Raw genomic sequence first — 25,048 nt, forward strand, 5'->3', positions numbered from 1 at the left:
CTGTTGATCTTGAGAAACCCTAGGGTTTCTGATTTTGTTTTGGGCCATTTATTTTGGACCACCGTATTTTAGTTTATTTCAGTTTGGGCCATATAGGCCTACTTGTAATTTGGACTGCTTTATTTTCTTCATGTAAGCCGGGCAAAATTGAGGTATTACAAACTTGATTTTTGAAAATTAATTATTCCATAATGTTTATCTTATTAATATGATATTTTTATTTTATTTTGAATAGTTTTGGATAAATTTAAATATAATAATTTAGATGTTTTAAGTTTTAATAAAATAAGGAAATAATTTATTTCAAAAATAAAATTTTGAAAAATAAAATTCAACATTAAGTGCTAAGTAGCTATTACTTGCTTATTATATTCAACACTTTTTTGAAAATTTTATATTAATTAAAATTAATATAATTATTAAACACAATTTAAAATTTAAATGTTAAAAATTTTCATTTTCAATGAAATGAAAATTTTCATTAGTTTAGTAAACAAACCCTTAATTTATTATTAATAAACAAGCAATTTAATCCATTTATCTTTAATAATATTAATTAATTTATTTTAAATAAAATAAATCAATATATTTATCTCACTAGTATCTGATTAAATTGAAAATAAATTTTAGATATTTCATATGTATTAAATTAGAATATAACTTGTTTATTTACTCGTGCCCTTAGTGTATAAATTAGTTATAATCCTAAAGACCATGAGATCTTTCAAAATTCGTAATAAGTAGCAAATGGGTAAATTTAAATATTTAGTGTGTGTAGATGGTAATAATGAATATAATTATAAAGCAATTAATGTGCCTTTAATTAATAAGGGTGTATATAGATGTACATGTTTATTGTATATAAATTAAAAGATACCTTTAATAAAGTTATATTTTTTATATATAAAATATTTACAAATAACATAATTTAGTGCATATATAAAAATTTAATTTTTTATATTTTTTATTTAAAATATTTACACATAATATAATTTAGTGCATATATAAAAATTTAAAATTATCAGTATGTTTAGTTGGGAGAATAGTTATTTCCCCATCTACAGTTATTGTTTCTGTTCGCCTTCAGCATTCGGCTTGGTTTCTCAAGTAAGCATTTTTTTTTTCTTTTTATTCGTCTTTACTGTTTCTGTTCGCCTTCAGCATTCGGCTTGGTCTTCAGCATTCTGCACGGCGGCTGCTGCTACTGTTTCTGTTGGACCTTTTATTTTCTAGGGTTTCTGTGACTTAAAATGAAATAGCTCTATCGTATTTTTCATTATTTTACTTTTCTGTTACTCACGTTTGGGTACTTAGAAACTGGAGAAAAAGATGACAAACCTTTTTTTGGGTATTCTTTTCCCTTAAGTAAATACAATTTTTGAGTTTCTGGAAATGTTAGACAGTCCCCTTCTCTTCATTTTATCAGGAACCAAAAAAAGTTTTAATTTTGCTATATACATGGGGTAGGTTCCCTTTTCTCCCTTAAGGGTTAATTTTTTTCACTATTTTTAATCTATTTTCCTTTGTGTTTGAATTGTTATATATTTAGGGGAACTTTTCCGGTGGAGCAAGGGGATATTCACAAACGCTGGAAATTGGTCAGTACGAGATTGAAGGATTTTCATAAGTGTATTGTGCTTCCCATTGGCAGCCTATCCATTGGACTTTGCAGGCATCGTGCAATCCTCTTTTAAGGTGCCAAAACATAGCCTTTTTTTGTTGGTCTAGCTTATCATATAAAATATTTATCATCTCAAATATTCATTGTTTTGTTTTTGGCAACGACTAAAAATTTGAAAAGGAAGTTCAAAGTTCAATTGGCCTAGAAGTAACTGCTAGTAAATGCTAGGATGTAGAACAATAAGGCAGATTGTGCTGGGGTAGAAGTTTGGGAACTTTTTGAGTGATCCTTGTTTGAGAAGGGTTCTTCATATATGATCTTATTTACCCTATATGTTTGTTTCTCTTATTCTCTTTTCTTTGGTCTGAAATTCTTCTGGAATGAAAAGCATTTTCTTTGTGGGTGTATATATACTGTATGTATTTTTGAAAGTCTGGATTGGATAAGTTTTCTTTTATTTTGACTGTAAGTGAGTGTTTCAAAAATTGTGTTATTGGAAATGACTCTCTTGTATAAGTTTCCGTTTCTCTTAATTCTCTTTTCTTTGGTGAGTGGATATTATTACAACCGTTTTGTCTTATAATTTAAAGCGAGAGACATGGAGGAAAATGCTTTACTATTAAGTTGTGGAATTATAATGCTTTACTATTAGACTGAAATGCTTTACTATTAAATGCTTTACTATTAAGTTGTGCAATTTTGCCGAGCTTCATTGCCCCGTATCTTGGTGTCCCCAAGAAAAATGAATTTCCTAGTGGTTATCATCACCAAGTTGTGCAAATTGTCTAGTCATTTAAGCAGGCTTGAAGCACAAAAGATAAAAAGTAAAACAATGTTGATATACATATTTTAGTGCCCATAATTCTTCTTTTTATTTTGGAAGCTTAACATATATCATTACTTATTAATATTTATGATGATTATTATAACAACTTTAGTTTAAAAGAGTTTTGATGGATGACCTTAAAAATGATCATAATAAAAAAAGTCATATGTGTTACTTTTTGGAGCATACTAGACCCAATCTATTATGTCCAAAAAGGAAAGCTGAATGCTAATAATGAGATGTTTATTTTGAATCAGTTGTTCTTGTGTGAAGATAACCATTCATTTATGCTTTTATTGAATTAAAAAGCCACATTGTGTTTATTCATGATAATGGAAATACAAGAAAAATTTAAAAAAAGAGGTAAAAAACTTTGTGATCCTTTGGTTTATACAAGTGAGAAGCATTGAAGCACTCGCCTATACATATATGCTTGTGGATGGTGAATTTTCACATTTGAAGCCACTGTTTTACTTCATGTTAATGTATTCTTAAAACATCTGGTTGAATTAGCTCACATGCCATTTAGGAAGAAAGTTCTTCAGAGAAAAACCTATGCTGTCGTGCAATAATGTTGTTCTGTTATCATGGTGTGTTAGGAATAATAACAGTTAGTAGTTGGTGACGGTTAAGAGAGTTAAGCTTTTCTGTTACAGTTGGTTAGCTGAGCTTATTAAATACATGCAGTTGTATTCATGCAAGTATGATGAAATGAAAGTAATTCGGTTTATTCATTTGAGTTTCTAATATCTTGACGTGGTATCAAGAGCCATTTTGTGATTTTTTTTCCTATTGTTTTCTTTCATGGCTACGGAAGCAATTCCTGGGACCGAAACTCCTCGTCATTCGGTCAGTTTTGGAGAAGTTGTTCACTCACAAAGTCTTGGCACCGGTGGTTCGTCGACGGTTCAATATTTTGCCAAACATGATACAGTAAATCTTGCTGAGCACAATTTCTTGCTATGGAAACATCAACTATTGCTGATTCTTGATGGGTATGGACTTGAAGGTTTTGTGTTGGGAACAGTTGCGACTCCTCCAATGATTCTTGCAGGTGGTGATGGATAATTGATGGATAATCCGGCGTTTCTTGTTCATAGAAAGTAGGATAAATTCTTAGCATCTTGGCTTCTCTCAACAGTCACTGATGAGATTCTAGTGCATCTCACAGCAGCAAAGACGAGCTTTGTGGTTTGGACTGCAATCGAGAAAAGGTTTGGCACTACTTCTAGTATTAAGGCAGCAAGTCTACGTCATGCCTTGTATTCGATCAAGAAGTCGAGTTTAACTGTTAAAGAATATCTGGCTAAGGTAAATAATCTTAGTGATAGCCTAACATCAGTAGGAAGCTTGGTAGCTGAAAGAGAACAAGTCAGTGTCATTTTGTTAGGGCTTCCTATGGAGAATGAGTTTGTTCGTGTGTTTGCTTCTGCAACTCCGATATCTTTGGATCTACTTACTGACATGCTTCTTGATTGTGAAGCTCGCCACTTAGCCCTATTGACAGAAACTCCTTTGCAAGCCAATTTGGTAGATAAGTATCAAGGGACCTTTGGGGGTTCGAAGTCCACTTACTCATAGGCTTCTAAACAAGGGTGTAGTAGTTCGAATTGTGGCTGGTCTCGTGGGCGAACTAGAGGAGCCGATTGGGGTTGGTCTCGATCTAGGCCACAATGCCAGTTATGTGGTAAATTTGGACATATTGTTCAAAATTGTTATCATCAATTCGATGAGAACTTTTCTGGTCAAAGCCCTTCAGTTAATCTCCATCACACTCAAGATTTTGCTCATTCCTCAGCATCTTGCTCATCTATGGTTTCTTTTTCTGGCTCGTGCTCATGTTCGTAGTCATCGTCTTCATCGACCTCTACTGATCAAACTTGGTATCCGGATTCGGGTGCAACGAACCATGTTACACCTGACAGGTCAAATCTAATGACTGCTGCTCCCTATACAGGTACTGGTCGTGTTTTCATGGGAAATGGTAAGTCTGTTCCTATTGCTAATGTAGGGTCGTCTAGTGTCTTAGTTGGCTCTAGACTTTTTCATCTTCAGAACGTGTTGCATGTTCCTACCGTTTGCAAGAACCTGATTTCTGTTGGTCAGTTTGCAAAAGACAATGCTGTTTATTTTGAATTTCACCGTTATCTGTGTTTTGTGAAGGACATTCAGACAGGGAGGATTCTTCTCGAGGGCCATATGTATAACGGTTTATACAAGTTTCAATTCTCAAAGGCTGCTCCCAACCCCAAATGCTTTCCCTCGAAGGTTGATTCCTGCTTGGTCAACAGTGTACAACTCTCGTCTACTACTGCTTTATGGCATAACAGGTTGGGACATCCATGTTCCAACACATTAGCTCATGTTCTGAGATCCTATAGTGTACCTTTTGTGAAGACTGATTTGCCTCGTTTATGTACAGCCTGTCAGCTAGGCAAAGCTCACAAGCTCTCGTTTTCTTCTTCCAAGACCGTCTATTCTTTTCCTTTTGAACTAGTAGTGTCTGATGTATGGGGACCAGCTAGTGTAGCCTCGAATGGGTTTGGTTACTACGTGTCTTTTGTTGATATGTATAGTAGATACACGTGGGTTTATTTTCTTAAGAATAAATCTGAGGTAGTTCAATATTTTCTCAACTTTCATCAGATGATTGAGGTTCAGTTTGGATGTTCAGTTAAAATGTTACAAACCGACTAGGGGGAGAGTATCGTGTGTTGACAAGGGAGCTCTCTCGTTTGGGAATACATCATAGGGTTACCTGTCCCTACAATTCAGAGCAAAATGGTACTGCTGAGAGAAAGCATCGACAAATTGTTGACATGGGATTGTCTCTTCTAGCCCAATCTAACATTCCTCTGAAGTTCTGGTATTTTGCGTTTGAACATGCTGTTTTTTTGACAAACAGACTACCTACAACAGTTCTTCATAATGTGAGTCCTTATGAGGTTCTTCATAAGCAAAAGCCTAGCTATGATCTACTTTGAGTATTTGGCTGTGCTTGCTTCCCTGATTTGAGACTTTTCAACAAGCACAAATTCCAGTTCAGGTCTCAAATGTGTGTTTTTCTTGGGAGTGCTCCCAATGCAAAGGGTTATCGATGCTTAGCTGCAGACGGTCGAGTATATCTCTCTCGTCATGTTCGATTTGATGAGATGAGTTTTCCTTTTCAAAATGGATTTTGCTCTTCAGTAACTTCTACATAAAGTTTGCATAGACAGACTATACTTCCTATAGTCGAGGATAACTGTCCTTTTGAGAGTTCTCGTGATCAGCCACTTGGTGCTCGAAGAATGCCTCTTGTAGCATCTTCTCTAGTTAATTCTAATTCTTCTTCTCCTACTGATCCTCCACAGATAACTGAAGTATCTCCCACGTCTGGTCAACTTGACAGCAGTACAGTGATTCCTCCACGTACAAACATTCATCCCATGCAAACACGTGCCAAGAGTGGTATTTTTAAATCGTGAGTCTTTACTTCAGCCTTGGATGAGCAGGAACCTATGACAATAGTTGAAGCTCGTCAAAATCCTAATTCGGCCGTAGCTGCTGAAGCTGAGTATCGTGCATTATTGGTAAATCACACATGGGATCTTATGCCCCTACCTGCAGGTCGACGGGCAGTTGGTTGTAAGTGGATTTTCAAGCTCAAAAAGCATGCTGATGGGACTGTTGCGAGGTATAAAGGTCGACTGGTGGTTAAGGGTTACTTACAGGAGGTTGGGGTTGACTTTCAAGAGACGTTCAGTCCTGTGGTTAAGCCCACTACATTAAGAGTGGTTATTGCTTTGGCTGTCTCTTTGAATTGGTCCCTCCGACAGGTAGATATAAATAATGCCTTTTTGAATGGGGATTTGCATGAAGAAATTTATATGGTGCAGCCTCCAAGTTTTAAGAAACAAGGTTCTAATGGACAACAGTTGGTTTGTCAACTTCGAAAGGCTTTATATGGACTCAAACAAGCACCGAGGGCTTGGTTTCACAAATTGCGATAATTTTTGGGAAGCATGCAGTTTAAAGTGTCCAAGGCTGACAGTTCTTTATTCATTTTTCAGTCAAGATCTCAGTTGATGTATGTACTGGACTATGTTGATGATATAATCATTACCGGAAATGATGGTAAGATCATAGATGAGTTTGTCACTCAGCTAAATGCGAAGTTCTCATTGAAAGATCTTGGAAGGTTACACTATTTCTTGGGCATAGAGGTGACGTACACTTCTCAAGGAATCTTCCTTACACAAAAAAAGTACATAACTGAACTTCTTCGAAAAGCTTCTATGGACGAGTCAAAAAGTTTTCTAACACCTATGGTTTCATCGTGTAGATTGTCGGCCAATGAAGTCCTATTGAGGATGAGTGTCATTATAGAAGTGTTGTTGGGGCCCTGCAGTATGTTGTCATTACTCGACCAGACATAGCCTATGCAGTAAACAAAGTCTGCCAATTTATGCATAAGCCTTTGGATCTACATGTCAAGGTAGTAAAGAGGATATTAAGATACCTACAAGGGACATTAGATTATGGGCAGAAATTCACTCGAACATCAAGGTTCTCACTTGAAGGGTACTCAGATGCGAGCTGGGGGTCTGATGTAGATGATCGAAGGTCAACCTCAGGCTTTTGTGTGTTTCTTGGTGGAAATCCAATTTCCTGGAGCTCGAGGAAGCAACAAGTCATATCAAGGTCTACAGCAGAAGCGGAATATAGGAGTGTGGCTCATATCACCGCTGAGATAATGTGGATTCAAGCTTTGCTGGCTGAATTGTATGTTTCAGTTCCACAGAAGGCATTGGTATGGTGTGATAGTTAGGCAGCTGTTGCAGTTGCGGGGAATCCAATTTTGCACTCAAAATTTAAACATGTTGAAATGGATCTACTCTTTGTTAGAGAAAAAATTGCTGATGGGGTACTTCATGTAGGGCATATACCTGGTTCAGAACAAACTGCCGACATACTAACTAAACCACTGTCGATAGAGGCATTCACCAAGTTTCGTGATCGACTAGGTGTTGTTACTACAAGTAGGGAAGAACTTGATAAGCATGGGGCATGTTAGGAATAATAACAGTTAGTAGTTGGTGACGGTTAGGAGAGTTAAGCGTTTCTGTTACAGTTGGTTAGCTGAGCTTATTAAATACATGCAGTTGTATTCATGCAAGTATGATGAAATTAAAGTAATTCGGTTTATTCATTTGAGTTTCTAATATCTTGACATGGTGCAATCTATAGATATGTGAATAAAGGCCTAAAAACTTGTGCTTGTATGGCTGGACTACCCGCACTCCCTTTCTTTTATAGATTATGTGATACACGAGCCTCTGCTAGTTTACTTTGAGTGTTGACATTTAGTTCACATTTCCTGGCTGCTCTATTGTGAGCAGTACATGTATTTTTGTAATAGCATATGACAGTTGTTTTACCTTTTTCTGGGTTTTTCTTCAGATGCCCTCAGCCGAAGACACGATATGGGAATGATCTTAGATGTTCCTACTACTGTGGCAGCTGTGAAGAACCCTACTTCGAAAATTGTCTACGACGAGTATAATCGCAAGCGGTTTCCACCTAGTGATCCTAGCAAGCGTGCTTTTGCTTATTTCGTCTTGTCTGGTGGCATGTTTGTTCTAAGCATGTCTGCCCGCAAAGACATTCTTACACTCGCTTCCCTTGAGGTTAACCTTTCTAGCATAGAGCTAGGGAGCACTGGAGACATTCTTGCACCCGCTTCCCTTGAGGTTAACCTTTCTAGCATAGAGCTAGGGAGCACTGTTACCGTCAAGTGGAGAGGGAAGCCTCTTTTTATCAAACGTAGAACTGAAGAGGACATCAAGACGGCTAACAGCGTTGACCTTGCATCACAGGGATGAAGTTTAATTTTTTATTTTGGTTTTTTATTGTTTGTTTTGGGTTTGAAGTTCAATATCATTTCGTGTTTGTAATGAAAAATGTGTATTATACATTGGTTGATCTAACTTTGGTGATGACTTGTTTGGTTGTCAATGGAATTTATATCTCCTATGTCTCCAACACTTTATGGTGGAATCCATTTTGCATGGCTTTTGATTTGGTCTATAAATTTTTGGTTGGCTAGGGTAATCTCATAGAGAAGTTAAAACATGGGTTTGTTTGGTGTATAAATGTTTGATATTTTTCATATATAAAAAATGAGAATAATTGTTACTTTTGGATCTATATTTGTAATTTTGGCAACTATGATCCCATGAGATTATGTTATGATTTTTATTAATTCATATGTTAATAAAAATTATATTAAGAATGTTATTAAATTATATATATTTATTTTATTTAATTATATTTAGTAATAATTATATTAAAACATGATTAAATTATTTATTATTTTAAGAATAATCTTAGTAAAATTTAATAACAATAATTATGTACTTAAAAAAAAATCTGTTAAGGGTACTCTGGTCATTTCAGCTTTTTTTCTTATGCTATTACAACATCATTTCATTCAACCAAACACAAGAATACCATTACAGTTCTATTCCATTCCCTTCAACCAAACAATTGAATTGCTTATTACAGCTTTATTCCATTACAGCTCTATTCCATTACAGCGAACCAAACGTGCCCTATATATTTTCATTCACTCCATGAACATATCGTTTCGTTTTAAAATGTCTGAAACATATTTTCATTTCGAAACAAACTTTTAGTTATGACCATTGGATCCCAACTTATGGTCATTGAATGTCAATGTCTTAGTACTATATTAGAACCAAGGAATTAGTACTTGTGTTCAGATGCCAACATCTTAATATTGTATTAGAATTAGCATCTTAGTACTGTATTATAATCAACACCGTTCATTTGCAAAAATCAGTAAAGTTCTGCATTATTTTTGATCCAATACCTCTTTTTTTAAAATATTATTATTTCTCTCTTTATATAATATATAATCTCTTTCATATAATATTGTTGGTGCATGATTTAGATTGTAGCTGAGTTGGGGATATAGGTGATTAGAGTAGGGAGGAAGAATGTTTTCTAGTGAATAAGAAGATAAAAAAAGTGGAGTGTTTGGAGAGTAGACCCCTCTAAAGAGGGTATTTACAAACGTATATAAAGGGGGTTTCGGGTCGTATTCCAGGTCACCAGAGCGGATCAGACTTCGGGTCGGGTTATGATATATTTTATTATAATTCTATAACAATTTGCGTTGGAAATTGTAGATTGCAAATTTAATTATTGATGAGCACTTATTCAAATTTAGAAAGTGATGATTTATCATTCAATGGATACATTTCCATGGGACATGTTTCTTCTAAAAAGTATGTCCAACACGAAGGGTTGTGACTCTTCAAAATAGTATTCATTGAGTGCATATAAATAGAGGGTCTATAGTGCTCACAAAATCATTAAAATCAATCCTATCTTTAGAAATTAGAGTAAGAGTTAGGGAATTCCTCGATTTTGCTAATCAAAGGAAATTCAAAAGCTTCGTTGTATCCTTGGAGGACCTTTGTCTTAACCCTCTAGCAACTTTGTGTGGGGGCAAATAGCTCTCTTTGGAAAGAGTTACCCGTGCCTCGAAGTCTACTGTTTAATTCAATATCATCTCCGGATCTATCTTCTCCATTCAATTTATCCAACAATTTGTCCCCTACCTTGTCGAAGAAGAGTTATAAAGTGGCTCTTCTAATACAAACTTACATGCGTGCAGTATGTAATTGGGGGCTTACTACGTAAATTTTAACTAGAAAATTTACTAAGTTTTGTTGTTTGACAGTGTGGTACATGAGCCACAAGGTTATTGGAGAAATGGTTTTAAGGAAACGAACCATGTTCTAGAATACTGCAAATTGTATTTGCAGAATGCAGCAAACTGTATCTACAGAAATGTCGAGAATTGTATTGTAGAATATTGTGAACTGTATTTACAGAAACATTGCAAATTGTATTGTAGAATTATTGCAATCTGTATTGTTTGTATTGTAGAATTACCACGAACTGTATTTACAGAAATGCTGGGAACTATATTATAAAATTATTACAAACTATATGTACAGAAATGTCGCGAAATGTATTATAGAATACAATAAACTGTGTTGTAATGTATAAGATTATGGAAATCTTGTATGTTGAAGATCGTGATTGTAAATCAATGGGCCGTGAGATTTGTAAAATCTTGCAAGTAGGTCGTGATCATAAATTAGCGAATTGTGAGATTTGTAAAATCCTGTAAGTAGAAGGTCATGATTGTAAGTCAGAGGACTTTGAGATTCGTAAAATCTCGTAAGTAGAAAGTCATGATCGTAAATCAGCAGACTGTGATATTCGTAAAATCCAGTAAGTAAAAGGTCATGATTGTAAATCAGCAGACTGTGAGATTCATAAAATCCCGTAAGTAAAAGGTCATGAAGGTAAATCAGCAGACTGTGAGATTCATAAAATCCCGAAAGTAAAAAGTCGTGATTGTAAATCAGTGGACCATGAGATTCATAAAATCCCAAAATTAAAAGGTCGTGGTTGTAAATCAGTAGACTGTGAGATTTGTAAAATCTCGAAAATAGAAGGTCATGATTGTAAATCAGTGGACCGTGAGATTCGTAAAATCACGTAAGTAGAAGCCACTTGTGGGAACCCCATAAAAATTCCTTTCCATTCACCATTTATAATAAAAATAGAATAAAATGATTATACCACTTGATAAGATTAAACTGCTAGAGTATATATAACTAAAGGGAACAAGGGAGTTTGGGAAGAAAGTTTTTTACCATACAACTAGGAATATTTGATCTCCATTCAACAACTTGTCATCTTTAATAGTATGTAAAGTGCCATTCTTTCAATAGGTTTTTTTATTCTCCTTTTAAGTGCTGAATTTCTGAAGTATTGTATCCCTTACTAAAGATCATCAGTCATCAAATTTATTATTAAAGGAAAAGAACAGAGAGAAGTAATATTAGATGCAACATTATTTAGCAGTGAGGAACGACCTATAAAGTTCAAAGTAGTGCAAGAATAAAAGAAATTGTGGCAACAGAGCAAAGAAAATGATATAAATTGAGACATATATGACAATGTCTTGAGATGTTATATCTATCTAAAGAGACAGTTCAATATATGTTGTGCTTAGAAACTTTAGTGCAAAATTGAATGAAATTTAATTACTAACCTCTTAATCGCCCTTTAAGAAGACAAAAAACAAATAAAAGTGCAATTATTGCATTTAGACAACAATTCAAATTCTACATTTCAAAATTGTCAGCCTAAAAGCAACCAGTTAACAAAGAATGTATTTAGTAGATAAAATTCAAACAAACATGCAAGAATACAAACAAATAGTCAGATGTAGCAAACTATCAAAATAAGAATGCAATGATGTCCAAACATATCATCCCTCTTCCAATCGGAACAGTTCTAAACAAGCAAACAATGATGCAAAAAGTTCCCAATTATCTCTATTGCAACAACTAAACTCTTATAAGATCTAGCACAAAGTCATATAAACCAACAAGGTCAATAAAGTTTTAGATGTTCACGTAAGGTTTGATGGTAACAATACTATAGTAATATAAAGGTGGTTTCAGGCTTGATAGCAAACGCATAAATCAGGGTATATATGCTTAGCAGGATAACTAGGTCCTTACTGGAACATGAGTCTAATTACATGATTAGAGATTCTTACAACCATGATTAAAGGCCTGCTGCTCCCAATACGCCTTTCCCACATTAGGACTAGAAACTCATAAAAAATCCCATTATGCACCAACAGAAGTAAAGATTAATTTTGAACTAAACATATATTGTATACAAAAACATTTAGAGTTTATGGTGTCAGGGGCTTCAGGATATGTGTAAGTTCAATTTTTTTAAAGTTTTTTAGTGTATCCTTAGAAGATCATCTATACCTATATGGTGAGAAGCAAAATGAAGCACTGAGCAACATCGAAGAAAACTCATTTCAGCTTAAGAAATAGAAAATTCTGAAAGCTCATAGGAATATTATACATTCAATGCAAATAATTTGAGTGTCCACTCAAAATTCCCAAAATGGGTCATGGAAAGAGCAACCCCCTTCCTTGACACCTCCTTATTGAAAAATTTCCAATTCTAACCATCACGAAAATAATAAAGAAAACAATTAACAGTTCATGAAAAGTGAATCTAATAGCTAAAATGAACTTAAGCAAATTGAGTTCTTAAGTGGATAATCAGGGAAATTTTATAAGCATAATAAAATATGTCTAGCTCACATTGTAATCAATACACCAAAACAGGCTTTTAGCAGCATTTTTAGTGGCGTTTGAATAAAAAACGCCGCTAAAAATCGAGCATTAGCAGCGTTTTACATAAAACTCCACTAAATATCGAGTATTAATGTAACACCCATTACCCGTATCTAACATTGGAATAAGGTACGAGGCATTACCAAAACACATACACTTGTAAACGTATTAAACCGAGTTATAAAATTTCATCTAAATTAAAATTTTCAAAATAATTAACATGCTTCTATAACTTTTCACAATATATCCTCAAAATATTATAATCATAATAATTAGGGCCTACGAGACCCGATACATACTCATGCAATTCAATGCTTCATTTCCATTTCATTCAATTCGCAATTTCTCATGCTTACAATTTAAATCATATCACTAGCAATTTCCATTTAATTCACGTACAATTCAATGACATTAAGTTCAACACTAATACGTATTTACCATTTATCTCAATGTTTATCGATTATACCATTCAATAACACATTTATGAAATTCTCAATTTTGCAATGAAAATATCACTTTAGCTTAAATAACAACATCATCCTGTTATAAATACACAACCACTTATCCATTTGCTTTAATTCTTTTGGGCCCATTTGTCACTTACCATCCTTAATCAAATTAGGGAATGGTTACGGAAAATTGAGAACTTCACTTCATCTTGGCCATAGTATAACTATGGTCTTACGTATGATCAATTATCACTTGTCCCTGATCAGATAAGTGTAGCTAGGCTACCACTTATCACTTTGTCACTTGATCAGATAAGTGTAGCTAAAGCTACCACTTATCACTTTGTCACTTGATCAGATAAGTGTAGCTAGGCTACCACTTATCACTTTGTCACTTGATCAGATAAGTGTAGTTAGGCTACCACTTATCACTTTGTCACTTGATCAGATAAGTGTAGCTAAAGCTACCACTTATCACTTTGTCACTTGATCAGATAAGTGTAGCTAAAGCTACCACTTATCACTTTGTCACTTGATCAGAAGTACTCAAATCCGGCGATCCGCTCAATTTGATCATTTATTCAATTTTCACATTTTTATTTTATTCTCATTTCAACAATAAATATATATTTCATCATACATTATATAATTCATGAAATTAACATTTAATCATTAAATTTCAACCATATAAACTTACTATTTCATTATCTTTCCACACTTGTTCCTATGCACATCACACAAGATATAAACATATCATTCAACCATAGTTGGAACCTAGTGTATTTAAACATAACTATTTTTGGAACTAACCACATGATAAACCATTCATGACATTATTTCATGCCAAATCATATACCGAATATACCATACACACATACTATGAAATTTTATTTTCACACAAGAGCTTAAACCATGACCAATAATACACAAATATAAGCATCATTCATATTTCATCGTTTATTAGTTATAATCAAACATATGACCAATTATACACAAATAATTCATATATTTCCCAATTTTCCTCCACCTCCTCTCCATTTCTCATCCTTAATGTGTATAACACATTTAAACAACATTATTCGTACTTTCACTATTTTCTTGTATGTAAAATTCAAGCTGTCCGTCTGAGTTAGAGTCACTAAATTATTTTTCCTTGGAGGTACAGAGCTTCAAATTAAGATCTGTAAATTTTCCCTAAAACTAGATTCACATATATTCTTACTATAAAAATTTTAGAATTTTTGGTTTAGCCAAATAGTACATTTTATTCTTTAAAGTTTCCCTATTTTTTACGTCTGATGATTCGACCTCTCTTTACTAAAATTAATTATCTCATTATACGAATTCAGATGATGTTTCCATTTATTTATTTTGAAAATAGACTCATTTATAATTCTAAACATATAAACTATAACTCATAATTATTTTTTTAAAATTTTAACAATTTTCCAAATTCAGAACAGGGGATTCCAAACTCATTCTAACTCGGTCTAACTAAACTTCAAATATCTCAAAATGTACAATTCTATTACTTACACCGTTTCTTCTATGAGAAACTAGACTCAACAAGATTTAATTTCATATTTTTTTCATCCTATAATTCAATTCCCACAATTTTTCGTGATTTTTCAAAGTTAGACTACTGCTGCTGTCCAAAACTGCTTTAGTGCAAAATGTTGATTTCCATTTTGCCCCAAATTTCACAGTTTATACAATTCGGTCCTTTCTCAATTAACCCCTCAATTAATCTAATTTTCTCAATTAATACTTTACCTAGACATTATAAGTTGTTACACAACTATTGAAATTCAGAATTTCCACATATAACTCTATCTTCAAACTCTTTTACTATTAGGTCCCAAACATTCACTTTCTATTCAATTCTTTCAATAAAATCAGCATATGAACAATTTAAAGCTCTAATTCCATGCTAAATCATCATATACTTCCAGCACATATGCATAGCAACTTTCAACTTCTTTCATAGAATCAAAAACTAATGAATTCAACAAGTGGGCCTAGTTGTAAAAGTCACAAAAACATAAAATTTTCAAGAAATAATCTAGAATTGAATTTACCTGCAGTAAAAATAGGAAGAACCTGCTTAAGGAAACCCTTCTATGGTGTTTTTGCTGATGAGAATGCAGAAAAATAAAGAGAAATCTAGATAATTCCACTTTGGTCCTAACTTTATTAAGTAAATTTTGCAATATTCCAATTTTGCCCTTAATTCTCCTTACTTTGTTGCTGATTTCATGCCTTTTCCGTCCAGCCCAAATAGACCTTGGGTCTATTTGCCTTTTAAGCCCTCTTCCTTTTATCATTTAAGCTAGTTAATCATTTCCCATAATTTTTCATTTGTTACAATTTAGTTCTTTTTGTTCAATTAATTATCGGAACTTTAAAATTTCTTAACGAAACTTTAATACTAACTTTTTAACACTACATAAATATTTATAAAAATATTTATGGCTCGGTTTAAAATCTCCGAGGTCTCGATACCTCATTTTCGATTCTAATTATTTTAATATTTATTTCTAGTGTACTATTCACAATTTCAAAAATTTTCCTAACTTCACATTTAACTTATACTCACTAAATTAATAATATTTTCTACCCATTTGTCAAATTTAGTGATCTCGAATCACCGTTCCGACACCTCTAAAAATTCAGGCCATTACATTTTTCCTCGTCCGATTTGTGGTCCCAAAACCACTGTTCTGACTAGACCCAAAATCGGGCTGTTACAATTAGCGGCGCTTTAAGGAAAGCGCAGCTAAAAATGAGCATTAGCGGCGTTTTCTGGAGAAACGCCGCAAAAAACCTAAGCACAACGGCATTATTTTCTAATCTTTCGGGGCTTTAGCGGTATTTTTGGAAAAGCGCCGCTAATGCTTGGGGCTTTAGTGGTGTTTTTGAAAAAGCGCCGGTAATGCTCGGGGCTTTCGCAGCGTTTTTGGAAAAGCGCTGCTAATGCTCGAGGCTTTCGCGGCGTTTTTGAAAAGCGCCGCTAATGCTCGAAGATTTAGCGACATTTTTGAAAAAGGGCCACTAATGCTCGGGGCTTTAGCGGCGTTTTCCAAGAAGCGCCGCTAATGCTCGGGGCTTTAGCGGCGTTTTCCAAGAAGCGCCGCTAATGCTCGGGACTTTAGCGGCGTTTTCCAGGAAGCACCACTAATGCTCGGGGCTTTAGCGGCGTTTTTGAAAAAGCGCCGCAAAAAAAATTATCTTTCTTTTTACTATTTAATTTTTTATTTATATTAATTAAAATTCAATTTATTATTAATTGAATATTTGTTAAAACTGGATAAATTTGAAATAATGACACGTAGAAATAATTTGAAATAGAAAAACATAGAAAAATTTTTTGGGTACATGACTGATTGATTTTAATTTATATATTAAATAATTTCATATATAATTGTAAAAGATACTATAGTATTAATTTTAAAATATTTAATTAATTATCATTATAGTTTAGGGTTTAATATATATGGTTTAGGGTATATGGTTAATTTAGGATTTATGACCGGTTTAGGAGTTACAATTTTATGGTTTATAAATTATGGAATTAGAGATTATGGATTAGGGATTCTTGTTTAAGGGTTGTGATTTAGGGGTTAGGGGTTAGAGATTAAGAGTTAAAGATTTAGGGTTTATGGATTTGATGTCAGGTTAGAGTTTAGGGTTTAGATTAATTAGTGTGTTTTAATTTATATTAAATAAGGTTTAGGGGTTAGGGGTTAGGGATTCGGGTTAGGGTTTAGCGTTTAGATTAATTAGTGTTTTTTAATTTATATATTAAGTAAGATTTAGGGGTTTGTAGTTAAAGGTTAGGGGTTTGGGGTGAAAGGTTAAGAGTTAGTGATTTAGGGTTTAGAGATTAGGGGTCGGGTTAGGATTTAAGGTTTAGATTAATTAGTATTTTTTAATTTATATATTAATTAAGTTCTTATATAATTGTAAAAGAGGGGGTTAGGGGTTTAGGGTTTATGTTTTATGATTTAAGGTTTAAGAGATAGGGGTTAGGGGTTTAGGGTTTAGATTAATTGGTGTTTTTAATTTATATATTAAATAATTTCTTATATAATTTTAAAAGAGATAATATTAATTTTAATATATTAAATTATGATTATAGTTTAAATTATTTAAGAGATAATAGATAAATTTTATATATATTAAATGGTTTAGGATTTAAGGTTTACTTTAGATTTGTTAAATAATAAAATTTTATACAATTAATTAATGTTTTATATTTAAAATATTTAATCTAAATTTAGATTAAATGGTTGAAACCATTTGATATATTTAAATATTAGATTTAAAAATATTGATAAATAAATAAATTAATGTAATGATTGATATGGATAAGTAAGTATCTATTTTGGATAGGAGCAAATTATAATAAATAAAATGAAATACAAAAACTAAAATCATTCCACATTGAGCATCTAGCAAAATAGTTATATTTTAGTATTGTTATATTTTAGTTAAGAAGAAACATCTCTAATAAAATGGAGATTAGATCGAAAATGAATATTTTATAAAATCACTTAACTAATAATTTCTACAAAATAATTTCTAATAAAAATTTAATTTATAAAAAAATAATAAATATTTTATAAAATCACTTAACTAATAATTTCTACAAAATAAAAGATTTTTTGTGGCATTTTTTTACAAAAATGCCGCAAAAAGTAAATCGCGCCATTTTACCCAAATTTTCCCCCGTGAAATCCCTAATCTTCTCATGGTCGACAATGTTTTGAACTTTCTTTTGATACCCATTCCCTTTCTTTTCACCAAGTCCTTTCTCCTATTACCCTTTCCCCTCTCCCTTTCTCTCTTTCCTCTTTACCTGACCCTATTAAAGGAACCCAGGTTTCCATCTCGCTACCAGACGACGATATTTTGAACTCCTTCTTCATCGTTTTCTCTAGTTCCCGCTCTTTTTTTTGCTCTCCAATGGCTATCCCCGCCGCAAACGTTTAACAAAAAAAACACCCTTTTGTTTATACCAAATTTCGAGAGTGCCTCAACGAACCCCTTCCTGCGCTTTGCAGTTTGTTGTTACCGGCTCTTCAATTCATGTCTTTGGTTTGGCGATCTAACTAGGAGAGTGTGTTTGTCGCAGATCATCTCTGTAGCATTGGGATATAGTAGAGACCCTGAAAACCTTGCCTGGGTTTCTGTACACAAGTTACACAGTAATGTTTCGGAACAGTGATAATTTTCCTTCCAGTTAAATAAGTTTGTTGAGTTCCAAATATGGTGTAATTGACATGCTTTGAAGCGAAGCATGTAAGAAATCAAAGTAATGTAGTAACAAAGGCATGAAAAAGCATGCATGTGAAACATCCAAGTGCCACTCGGATAAAGTTGATTGGGCACTTGGTCGGCACCAAATGGCTTGCTTGCATACTATTTTTATGTCATGGACCTCACTCTCTCTGATGCAGCCATTACAAACAATATAATGTCATTTTTGTTTCTGCATCCTTTTGTTCAATTGCATATTGGATTGTCATATATGTGTGTGTGTGTGTGTGTTGTCATATATTTTGTTCAATTGCATATTGGATTGTCATATATGTGTGTGTGTGTGTTGTCATATATTTTGTTCAATTGCATATTTGATTTTGAGGTTTTACGTGGCTAATTGGTTAGGTTTTGTTTCATTTGCATTAGTAAATTGGGACTTTAATAGTATTCTAGTTCTGAAATTTCAGCTAGGTTTATCGGTGCACATTTGATGGATTTTTTCCTCAAATATTGTTGTTTTATTTGTTGTTGAGATTTGCATTATTGCTTATTCGATTGTTCTAGCAATTTAGGTGTTTTTGAATTGATGTACCGACCTCCGGGAAGTTCTTGATGAGTTGATGACTAGTTCTTTTTTAAAGAAAAACATTGAGAAAAAGATAATACAAGACATAAAAATATCTCTTCTTGCATATTTTTAATTTTTTATTACAATTTTGTTTGAACTTTTAAGTAATTTAGTGTTACTTAGACTCTTAACACAAATTCAGTAAGTTCTAAGAATGGTATAGATATACAAACTTGTTTAGAAAGAGACAAGAGAAGCATACGGTGCAAAATGCAAACAAATTTTATTTTGGTTATAGATTATACACACTCTCCTATAGGCTCCAGCTACTACCTAAAAGCCTGTACGAGAGTAGAAATGTCAAAAATTGTCTGTTGTTGGCCACTCAAGTAGTTACTGAGTGATTTTAGTGTTGGTCATAAAGGGTTTTAAATTTGGCTGGCTAATGCTTAATGACTGACCTACTATATCAGCAATGCTAAACCTTTGCGATCATCGGTAGGATTGGAATCTGCAAAGATCAGAGAACCAGGTCTTTCTAGCAGGTAGTGATTATACTCGACATTCTTAGGGGTTTTGCATGCGTGCCTTTATGAAACACTTTGAGCCTAGTTAATACTATTTATAGTAATAACATTCTATTAATTGGCTCGCTCTGACAATACACCTCTTGCAGTAACTACAGGTGCAGATGTTGTATTTTACATGGAACCGACTGATTTAGACACACATGATTTCAGTAATTGCTACATGATCATAGTTCAAGGTAATGGGCCTTTCTTGTTTGCCTCTTTTGATGAGATTTATAACTATATACTATATTTTAAAATCATAACATTGCGTTAGCAATAATTTCATGAGCAAAAAATGTCATTAATGCATGCTAAGAAAGTAAAGTTAAGCCATTTCTTCAATACCATCTTCTATAAAAAGGTAGTTTCCTGCTTCTACCTTCAGTTTTCCCATACTTTACTTTGCTTGTTCATGTAAGTCTTTGTAATTATCATTTTCTAAACTACTTTTTTGTTTCTAAATTATGATGCTCAGTTAGTGAATATGGAGAATGGCTATAATTATAGAGCTATCAAAAGATGGAATTCACAATGGAAGCTAGGTTACTGCCTATTGGACTGTGATAAAGTAAGTATTTATCTTAACACTTTGAATCAATCATTTGTTTTACATGATATATTTATTCATCCTTGTATCGATTATTCCATTTTGCTTAGATATTTGTCCCCATACACAAAGACATACATTGGTGTTTGGCAGTTATCAATAAGAAAGATCAGAAGTTCCAATATCTTGATTCACTAAAAGGAAGAGATCATAATGTGCTGAGAGCACTGGTATGATCTTTTTTTTTTAGATTTCATATTATTTCGATGCATTTAATTGATTGATCCAAAGGTCATTACGTAGTTTAAATGTTAGAAGATTTGGAATTTAAGATCCTGTAGACTCATTTTTCCACTACTTTATGCTGTAAATCATTCTTATCTTACTCACTTGAAGCCCACCGTTCCCACTCTTAACCTCTATAAGAAATATCATCCTAAACAAAGTTCATATGATATTTTTTTGGCACTTCTGCTGAACTTGTTTAATATTGGTTGCAATGTGCCAGGCAAAGTACTTTGCTGAAGAAGTGAAGGACAAGAGTGGGAAGGACATTGATATAAGTTCTTGGGAACAAGAATTTATTGACGATCTTCCTGCACAGGAGAATGGGTGCGTATTCTAGTATCTGTTGCAATACACTTTAGGGAGCAGTACTCAAAGTACTTGTTCTTTATAAGCTTATTTCTTAAACAAAATAACTTATATTGTGTAGTAATTGATTGTGAGGTAGCTTTATAGGTATCTGAGTCTTTTTATACTAACTATTTATTGCAATTGGTTCCAAATATTTGGTGAATTCAATTATTAATTTGCACTGCTAGTTTCATGGTGTCATATGCCTTTTGTGTTAGAATTTGAATTGTTCCCCTTAAAAAATTTTCTCTATGTACAGGTTTGATTGTGGCATGTTTATGTTAAAATATATCGACTTCTATAGCAGAGGCTTAAGTATTTGTTTTGAGCAGGTATGTCCATGGAACAATTTTTTATCCTTGTAGTTCATGTTTTATTTTGATTTTTCTATGATTAAACTCTAGTACTCAGGGCAGTAGTTGTTGGGATGTAAAATCTGTTGTCCATCTGCCTAAATATGACAAAAGGCAGAAGTACATATTGGAGATACTCTCACATGCACATTCATTTGTTTGAAACCCGATATCTGGTTATTTGTCTTTGAACTGAGTTGGATTTTTCCATGCTTATGTAGGAACACATGCCCTATTTTCGTTTAAGGACCGCCAAGGAAATTCTAAAACTGAAAGCTGATTGATCGGATGTGTATGCCGGCTTTCTTCAACTACTTTCGAAGGCCTTACTAGGAATTGAAATGGTGTTCAAAGAGATTGCTTCTTATGATCTGATTTTTCGATATAAATAGTGGACAAAGTATGGATATTTCTTGTCATTTGCATTTACTGCTGTTAGTAAAATAGGATTCTCTTATTAGGATCTTAGTTTCTTCACTTGTATTAGTCTCAACAATGGCTTGCATTGCATTGGTGTTGATTTTACCTAAATTTCGAGGTTTACAAATTTTAATTTTTATTAATTATTTACGTTTTCTCACTTTTATTAATTATTATTATTATTTAAGCTTCCTTTATTTGCCTTCTTTTATCATTTTCATAGAAAATTTAATTTAAATAATATTTTTATTTATCCTTAAAAGTATATTTCAAGTTCAAATTTAAAAATAAAAATAATATAATATTTATCATAAAAATAAATATTATTTGATTAAAATAATTTTTTAAATGTTATGTTTTTGCGGCGTTTTTGTGAGAAGCGTCGCTAAAGGTTTGTTCTTTAGCGGCGATTGTGATAAAAAGCGCCGCTAAAGGTCATGATCTTTAGCGGCGTTTGTGACAAAAGCGCCGATAAAGGTCATGGTCTTTAGCGGCGTTTGTGATAAAAGCGCCGCTAAAGGTCATGATCTTTAGTGGTGTTTTAGCTGCACTTTTTGTGGCGCTTTTAATACTTTTAGTGGCGCTTAAAAGTGCCACTAAAGGCCTAAAAAAACGCCGCTAAAAATCTATTTTATCTAAAGAAATAAAATAGTTTTTTTTATAATTTATCATTTCCATTTAAATCTAACCACATCCTAAAATAAATCAAATTATATATATTTTTATTAATAACAGCCCCACATCTTACGAGTTTTTTACATGAATAATATGAAATAAATAAATATATACAAAAATAGGATAATAGGAATAATATTTACGGGAATAGGTAAATTAAACAGTGGAATACAGGTGACGCCTGACCAATTGGCGGTACTACTTTATTTTTAATAAAAAAATCATTTTTTTGGGTGCAGTTAGCTCAATCGGCGGCACTCGTATTTTATACCACAAATACGAGTTTTTGTTAGTATACGTGAAGTAAAATGTTTTTTTATCTGGTTCCACTAATGTGTCAGGCGGCACCTAAATTTTTTTTTAAATTAGCTGAAAAAAATTCATGTTTTAAATCTTTTTTCCAATATTAAAAAACGAACTTGTAACCGTCGGGTCACTTCTGTGTCAACCGTCAGGCTAGTGCCGCCTGACAGCTTGACTAACCAACTTGATGGCTGACACGAAAATGACATGTAGGTCACAAGTTCGAGTTTTTAATATTGAAAAAAGTTAAAATATAAATTTTTTTACTTTTCAGCTAAAAAGAACTTAAAATAATATTTTTTTATTATAAAAGGGGCTAGTTTGGTCCTCAACCCCATACATCCATTTTAGACTGAAAGAGATTCACAGTCCCCTTTGTTATTTTTTTTATTATAAATTATTATTGTTAATAGTAATTTAATTTGTTAAAGTATTTTATATTTTCTACTAAGAAATTTTTTATCCCCAAAAATTAAATAAAAGTATGGTTAGATTTTTTTAGTATAATTAATTATATTTATAGGTTTTTGTACAAATTAATTTGTATATTTAATTTTTTTATTATATTACAAACATTTAGATTTGTGTTACAAATATTTAAAAAGTGGTTGGTTTGGTCCCAACCCCCCCACACAGAAAATTTAAGTTGAATGTTCCCTCACCTTCAACACAACCAAGGTATGTTTCCTTCATTCCCTTCCATTGTATTTTTAAAAAAATTAATATTGTTAATAATAGTTTAATATCGTTAAAGTATATTATATTTTTTATTAAGAAGTTACTATTTAATTTATTATCCCTGAAAATTAAATAAAAATATGATCAATTTTTTTAGTATAATTAATTATATTAGTAGGTTTTTGTACAAACATTTAGAAATTGTGTTAAGAGTTTAATTTTTATAGTACAAAGCGTTATTTTTATATTGTTATTTGTTAAGTCGAATAAGAAAAATTTTCACAGTTTTTGCAGATATCGATATGAGTTCTCTAATTACTATAGAAGGTCACACAGTTAGGACGATCCATTTACTGGTAAAAGAATGTTTTAATGTTGTACTTATTTTTTTAGCATAGTTGCATGTGATTTTTTTATTATTTAATATCATATTCTTAACCAATTTTATAATATGATTAGGGTCCGTACCGTGTGGCAATAGTCCCAACTACCGGCCGGACGCACGGATTATGCCCTACTTAGATGCTGCAGGATTTGGATCAATGGCATTAATCTGTGTATGTGAGGTAACGACCGACTTAATATCGACATTAGTTGAGCGGTGGCACCCAGAGACGCACACCTTTCATTTACCGTGTGGGGAATGTACCATCACATTGGAGGATGTGGCAATGTAGTCAGGGCTTCTCATGGACAGTGATGTAGTAAGCAATACAAGCGGTATAGCAGATCCTACGGCTCTCTGCTATCATTTGCTTGGACGCTCTCCCTGTGATGGTATTGAAATATTTACGAGTTTAAAATTTTCGTGACTGAGGGCAAATTTTGAGACATTATCGGATTATACAACCGAGATGGAGATGATACAAGCTGCTCGGGCCTATTTACTATAGCTTATAGAGGGTACTTATGCTGGATTCCAATAATAATGAAGTCCACTTGATGTACCTACATTTACTTAGCTCATTGCAAGGTGCTCGTTCATACAGTTGTGGTTCGACAGTACTAGCCATGCTATATTAGGAGCTTTGTTGGGTGAGAAAGCACAAAACTGTCGATATAGGTGGTTGCCTGATACTACTACAATCTTGGGTGCTATATAGGATGTCATTTCTGGTATTAGTGGGTCACCAAATACATGTGTTCCCACTTGCGAATAGGTAAAAAAATTTAAACTTGGGCTAAGATTTTTTCCATGAAATGATTTTCTAATGAGTTTGGTTTATATTTTTAGATGATATAGTTGTTCGAACATTGGGAAGTCGGAAACACTCATTATATACTGACAGAAGATTTAGGGATACGTCGGGGATGGGGTAATTTTCTCAAAATTTTAAATTATATTAATGTCATGTAATTAGTTTAATTATTAAATTACATTGTAGTTAGTATTATAATCATGTGTTTATTTGTGTAGTTTGTGTGGATGCCGTATATTGCGTCAGACGTTGCTTCCGTCATTCCTCCTTCGGCTAAAGCAGATGCAATCGTGTGGTGTGTCAATGCACCAATTATAAATTTTCAAACGGTGGAGTGGTATGCCAGGGATCGGGTGCTTCGTCAATTCGGGTGTAGTCAACATATTCCGGACGTTCCTATAAAATTGGGAAAAGTGGTCCACGAAATTGACAAGAAGGGAAAACATGCAAAGAATTGAGCGTTATAGCATCAACCATATATTGTGTTGTGGAACGCTCGGTTAGAGAGAAGGCCTAATTTAGTCTCATGTTATCCTAATTTCACTCCCTCGAGGGACTACCAGGCGTGGTACATAAATAATGGGTTTCCCTACTTATACGGTGGTTGATTGATGTTAGTCCCCCCACATATGGAACGATGAGGATACCTGGTTGACAACCAACGGTCTTTGTCACTCGAAACATTT

General features: G+C 33.2%; 2 protein-coding genes across 12 annotated transcripts; both read left to right on the forward strand.

Moving 5' to 3' along the window:
- The first annotated feature begins 1,022 nt into the window (after positions 1 to 1,022).
- Positions 1,023 to 8,471, forward strand: LOC105771994 (cytochrome b-c1 complex subunit Rieske-4, mitochondrial-like). 11 transcript variants are annotated; one of them, XM_052632405.1, is made up of 4 exons: positions 1,119 to 1,348; positions 1,550 to 1,695; positions 3,265 to 3,661; positions 7,890 to 8,471. In XM_052632405.1, exon 4 carries the CDS (start codon positions 7,913 to 7,915, stop codon positions 8,309 to 8,311), a length of 399 nt encoding a protein of 132 aa, XP_052488365.1. In that variant the 5' UTR covers positions 1,119 to 1,348; positions 1,550 to 1,695; positions 3,265 to 3,661; positions 7,890 to 7,912; the 3' UTR covers positions 8,312 to 8,471. The 11 variants fall into 11 exon arrangements, 4 of the variants coding, with proteins under 4 accessions (XP_052488366.1, XP_052488365.1, XP_052488363.1 ...); XM_052632403.1 differs by having other exon boundaries at positions 1,120 to 1,348; positions 3,265 to 4,404; XM_052632404.1 differs by having other exon boundaries at positions 1,120 to 1,348; positions 3,265 to 3,501.
- Positions 8,472 to 18,744: 10,273 nt separating this feature from the next.
- LOC105773022 (ubiquitin-like-specific protease 1A) lies at positions 18,745 to 21,619 on the forward strand. Its single transcript, XM_012594591.2, has 7 exons — positions 18,745 to 19,524; positions 19,656 to 19,745; positions 20,027 to 20,119; positions 20,209 to 20,328; positions 20,607 to 20,710; positions 20,994 to 21,066; positions 21,309 to 21,619. Exons 3-7 carry the CDS (start codon positions 20,036 to 20,038, stop codon positions 21,369 to 21,371), a joined length of 444 nt encoding a protein of 147 aa, XP_012450045.2. The 5' UTR covers positions 18,745 to 19,524; positions 19,656 to 19,745; positions 20,027 to 20,035; the 3' UTR covers positions 21,372 to 21,619.
- The last annotated feature ends 3,429 nt before the right edge of the window (positions 21,620 to 25,048 follow it).

Source organism: Gossypium raimondii, chromosome 6 (assembly GCF_025698545.1).
Source record: "Gossypium raimondii isolate GPD5lz chromosome 6, ASM2569854v1, whole genome shotgun sequence".
Lineage (NCBI taxonomy): Eukaryota > Viridiplantae > Streptophyta > Magnoliopsida > Malvales > Malvaceae > Gossypium > Gossypium raimondii.